Genomic DNA, 6083 nt, shown 5'->3' with positions numbered 1-6083 from the left:
GTTTATAGTTGAACTCAGAGTTCAAGATATTAGCACATTCAAAATTTAAAAATTAACTGTGATATTAAATATTTGAAATATTATCCATAACTTCATTATATCCAACATGGAATACATATTTATTGCTTTAGTTGTATACATCTTTAACTTGTAAAATTATTCTAACATGATTTCGTTAAATTTATTATTAACACTCTCTAACGAAAAAAGAAGTAGACAAAAAATTTAAAAGAAGAAAATCATGTTCTTAATGTCAGGAGAGAAAAAATAACAAATTCTTTGTTTGCATTCAAAATTCTAAATTTTAGGAGTTTTTACATACATTAAATAAGGAAACCATTTGGGCGGGTAAATAGTATTGATTGCATAGGTAGGAAAAGTAAATAGTTTAGGTATGGGTATTTAAGGGTAAATAGTTTGAATTTAATGGGTATAAAGTGAGATTTTCTCTATTTTTATTTGAAGTCTATTCTTCTAAATTTTTGAGATGCAAAGTTGTTAATATATTTATAAATCAATTTTTTCAAATAATGTCTTTTCACTAATATAGCCAACCTATTTAATCTTTCTTGAGACATTATTGATCTTAGCTAAGATTTTATCAATTTTAATTTTGAAAACTTCTTTTGTTGAGGCAATTGTTATAGGAACTGTTAATATTATTCTGTAAGTAATATAAATATTTGAAAAGGAAAAGTCTTTTTATTTGATTGGGTCTATCAATTAGAGTAATATCTTCTATTTGTACTATTTTCCTTATCAAATCAATTTTAATTCACGCGTTAACTATTCATACTACCCATTTTAAGTAAGTCAAACAATTACTATATTTACATAGCTCAAAAGAATTCTTTCCTTTTATATGAGAAAGTCTACTTTTGTACCAAAAGTACTAAATATTATTTTTTTGAATATATATAAACCTATTATTTCTAAAAAACGCGCCTCCCAAATATGGAGGCCTAAGGCACAAGCCTTACTAACTACAACATTAGAGCCGGCCCTGGGTCTAAATTGGCTCAGAACTATAGTAACTTCAATTGAACTTTGTGAAATGGGACTGAAACGATATTTTGTTAATATATAATTATTTTGAATATATTAATTATATTCGGCATTGTTGCAAGTTCAGTTGAACTCAGTCTGGATCAATATTAGTGCTTCTTTTGTTTCAAAAAGATTGACACTATTTTCTTATTAGTCTATTTAAAAAAGATTGACACTTTTTAATATCTCCTTAATAAGAAATATTTATAACCACACAAATGTTATGGTAGGTTTCATACTATAAATTTCAAAAGTTTTACTGTCATACAAATATTATGACTTATTTAAGACCATATATCTTAAAAATCTTTTTATTTTTATTAAAGTTTGTGCTCAACGCTCAGCTTGCTTGGCTTGGCGCCCAGACCTATAGGGTTCGGAATATCAATGTCGTTCAGAGGCGGATTTACAGTGCAAAAAATGGTTTACGTGAACCCGTGATCCTCGGGTTAAAGTATAGATATAATAGTACATAATTTGGTAAAAATAGATATGTATATTTGATGGAACCCATGGTGAAAAGAGATGAAGTGGTGCATTAGTTTTGCTCTCTTCCAATAGCCTAAAGGTTAGGGGATCGAATCCTTTACCAACTTTTTTGTTTATTTTTTTTAAGTAATGGTGAACTCATCCTTCGAAAATTCAAGATCCACCTCTGAATGTCGTGTTAAACAGCTCAAAACTTCATTAATATTTGTTTACTATGTTAAGTAACCAGTTTTCGAATTCACACACATAAAATGGTACGTGGCCAAACCATAGGAAACGAGGAAGGCTCGACCAAGTCTGGCAAAATCCCCACCAACAATAAAAGGACACTGTAACCAAACAGAGCAGATTGTTTGTCCATAATTGTAGAACTGGACATGACATTCATAATTTCCCATATTGTAATCCCATTGTTGAAGAGGATCTTCATGTCTTTTAATTGGATGCTTTTAATTTATTCAGCTTGACTTTCATGATTGGCTTTACTCTTATGCTGCATGCATTACTCCATGAATGAAATGCAAATGAATCATGAATTTAATTTAAATATATTATCATTGTAAAAAGAATTATTCTTAATGTAACTTAACTTACTATAATAGGTTATTTGTCTAAAGTTTCAGATTATAATTAATTTAACTTAATTAGATTCAATACTTAATGGGAATCTAAACCTGAGAATTTTTCATAAAGCACTATCTTTTAGGTGTAATTAGCCATTTATAGATACCTTTTGCTATATTACGTATTATAGGTACCTTTTATGTGGTTATAAGATGTATTTGATATATTTAAGCTATTGTATTCATTAATACAAAAGCAAAAATAGGCGTGAATAAGGGAATTCCAGCTAAGCTTGAGATGTATTCGAATGTATTCACGCGGCCATATCGTGAATACAGTAACGTATTTCGCGTAAAATATGGAAGGTTGAACTTGTTTAAAACGGAAAGGAAATCAATTCACCCGATATACTCCTAATTTAACTCAACTAACACAAACTATTGCCCATTAATCAGTATTCCTCCATTCACGATTCAACAAGAAAAATAGCGAAAACAAGAGCAACATCTGGAATTTGAGTTCTCCCTTTTCTCTGTACCCAGTTCTCTTTTTAACCACGGAAAAGTGCGATTGATAGAATTGTATACAAAATACAGTATAATTCCATTATACATATGGCAAGTTTAATAGTGTTGTTGCGTCATTCTGGCAAGTGGAACGATGAGAGCAATTACGTCGATTTTTCAATTGAGGGAATACTGATAAAGGAGTATGCGTCGTATAATGATTTGGTTGCATCAATTTCTAATCAACTGGGCATAGATTTGAGCTCAAAGTCCATTAAAATTCAATACAAAGTAGAAGGGAATAGCACGCCAATGGAAATACACAATGACATGGGTTACAGGGTGTATGTAGAGTTGAAAAAAGAGAATAGAGAATTCGGGATGTATCCTTTGTGCATAACAACGATTGAAAAAGAACTTGTATCCGGTGGTAATTTAATTCAAGGCCATATTGTGCAAATAGACGAATCACTTCAAAGGTATGATTCCGGTACAGATGATACGCTTGCTCTAGATTTTGTCAATTCAGGAGAAGCAATTAGGGTATTTGAACTGGACAAGGATTTGATAATTTCAAAAACTAATCAAAGGGAGGTTATGGTTGGACAAGTATACAAGGATAAGGCTACACTGAAAGAGGTGATGGAGAATTATGCTATATCTCAAAGGTTTCAATTCCGGGTTGATAGGTCTAATGGTGTCAGGTTTGAGTGTATTTTTTTTTTGTATATTGTATTATTGGTTGGAGTTGTAAGTTATACGTTGATGTATTTATGCGTATTTGTGGATTTTTACTTGATCTTCACTGATGTGTTTAACATCTGTTTGTTTATGGTCTTTAAATACATGTATTCATATGTATTTTACTGGTAAAATTACATTACAGTGGCTCTAATTATTTTCCTATTTTGTTTACTGGTTGGAGTTGTAAGTTATACGTTGATGTATTTATGCGTATTTGTGGATTTTCACTTGATCTTCACTGATGTGTTTAACATCTGTTTGTTTATGGTCTTTAAATACATGTATTCATATGTATTTTACTGGTATAATTACATTACAGTGGCTCTAATTATTTTCCTATTTTGTTTACTGTTTGTATTTAAGTGTATGCATATAACTATAATTGTATTCAGTTGTATTCATTGTATGTAAATGCATATAACTATAATTGTATTCAGTTATAATAATTTATATATATAGATGTCAGAATGTATTCATGTGTATATGAATGCATTTTTGGTAAACATTTATGCTAATCATATGTATAATGATAAATTCTTTGCAGCTATGCATTATTATGTCTGTCAGAAGATTGTGAATGGAGGTTTAAGGCTTCGAGCATTAACAAATCAGAACTATTCAAAGTGAGAGAGTTCATTAATAACCATACATGTCCGCTGAAGGACAAGGTGTATGAGCAGCGACAGGCAAGTAGCAGCCTTATAGGTGGTATGATTAGGCCTAAGCTTACTAATCATAAGAGAAAATACACCCCAAAGGATATTATTGATGATGTGAAATCAGATTTAGGTGTATATGTTAGCTACATGTTGACGGGGCGGCTAAAGAAAAGGCAATGAATTTTTTGAGAGGTGAACCGGCTGATTCATATAAAAAATTACCAGGATACTTATATACAATGGATATGAAATATCCAAGTTCGCACATCAGAATGGTAAAATCGCCCAAAAATGAGTTCATGTATGTATATATATCTTTGTATGCCTTTATAAAGGGGTTTGATCATTGTAGACCCATTGTGGTTGTGGATGGAAGTCACCTAAAATCTTACTAAACCGGGACATTCGTCTCGACAAGCACGTTAGATGGTGCAGGTGAGTACGTGAATTATAATAAATTCTGTTAATATTTTAAAGATTGAAATACATGTTTTAAAAATATGTATTCAATTGTCTTTACAGGTCATATATTGCCACTAGCATATGGTGTTATTGATTCAGAGGACAATGCTGCTTGGACGTGGTTCTTTGAGCAATTCAAGATAGCATATGGTGACAGGGAAAACATGTGCATAGTTTCAGATAGAAATGAGAGTATCATTAAATCTGTATCGAGAGTGTATCCAGATGTACCTCATTTTGCCTGTATATGGCATCTATGGAACAACGTATATAAGAAATTCAAAAAGAGCCATGCAAAGTTGAGCGAGATATACTTCTCGATGGCAAAAGCATACACACAAGCTGAATTTGACAGTCTAATGGAGAAGGTGGAGAAGGTAGATATTAGGGTGAAAGAATACTTGGAGTTAGCTGGATACGAAAAGTGGGCTAGGTTGTATGCACCTGTTAACAGGAGATGGACCATGACGTCAAATATTGCTGAGTCAATAAGTGCCGCACTAGTGTCAGCAAGGGAATTGCCAATATACGACTTCCTCGAAGAAGTTAGGAAGATGTTTGGACGTTGAAATTGCAGTAACCGCAAAGAGCTACACAGACATACACAACGCTTGGAAAAAAATACCAGGAGATGCTGACTTTGAATGAGGCAATATCTACACGCATGGCTGTAAGTTTTATTTTAATGTCATTGTATCATATATTATGCTATTTTTTTAGATAGCTTAATTGTTTTCTGAAATAACTTATACAGAATTTTTTAGATAGACGTATTCAGTTGTATTGTCATGCAGTAGCCTTATAATGTTTTGTTTCTTTTCAGCTGCCTAAAGTTAAGCAGATCTTTGATGTATGTCATTGTATTCATAAGCTAAGACGTAATTATAGTTTATAGTCTGCCGGTCTACATATATGATGTATTCTTCTGTATTCAAATATTTTAGTTGTATTTAACTGAATAATTCAGCATTATACATAAAGAAATTCATTTATATGTGCTCAAAACTTATAGGTCTATGTTTAAATGTAGGTGGTACCATCGACTGAATACTTACATACAGTTAACGATGGAGGGAGGCATTACACCGTCTGCCTGTTAGAGAGAAAATGCGTTTGTGGGAGGTTCCAAGTTGATGAATTACCATGCCCACATGCTTGGGCTGTATTGAAGAGCAAGTTTCTAATGCCAGAAGATTATTGCTCTAACTATTACAAACCAAATTCTGTTGTAATGACATACGATGTGCATGTGTACCCGCTACCGGACAGAAATGACTGGAATATACCACCACATGTTGCAGAGGAAGTTGTATTACCACCCAAATGGAAATGACCTCCTGGAAGGCCAAAGAAGAAGCGTGATAAACCTTTCAGTGAATTGCTGCAGCCGAAAAATTAACATTCATGTAGCATATGTGGGCAGGGAAGACATAACAAGCGAACGTGTAGAAATGCTCCACGTAGAATTTAGTTAACACTCTGACATGTATTAGTGCTCCAACGATTTGTCATTACTTCTGATGACATTGTGAAGTAATAAATTTTGAAATGCCTTTCGTGAATAGATTCTGGATACATTTAGTTGTAGTAATGTGTTGAATACATTCGAATA

General features: G+C 32.4%; 1 protein-coding gene across 1 annotated transcript; it reads left to right on the top strand.

Moving 5' to 3' along the window:
* Nucleotides 1-5135: 5135 nt before the first annotated feature.
* Nucleotides 5136-5804, top strand: LOC109212245. Its single transcript, XM_019375873.1, has 3 exons — nucleotides 5136-5141; nucleotides 5295-5321; nucleotides 5502-5804. Exons 1-3 carry the CDS (start codon nucleotides 5136-5138, stop codon nucleotides 5802-5804), a joined length of 336 nt encoding a protein of 111 aa, XP_019231418.1.
* Nucleotides 5805-6083: the final 279 nt, after the last annotated feature.

Source organism: Nicotiana attenuata, unplaced genomic scaffold, assembly GCF_001879085.1.
Source record: "Nicotiana attenuata strain UT unplaced genomic scaffold, NIATTr2, whole genome shotgun sequence".
Taxonomy (NCBI): domain Eukaryota; kingdom Viridiplantae; phylum Streptophyta; class Magnoliopsida; order Solanales; family Solanaceae; genus Nicotiana; species Nicotiana attenuata.
The sequence above is the reverse complement of the archived record's forward strand: the minus strand, read 5'-3'. Positions and strand labels throughout refer to the sequence as shown.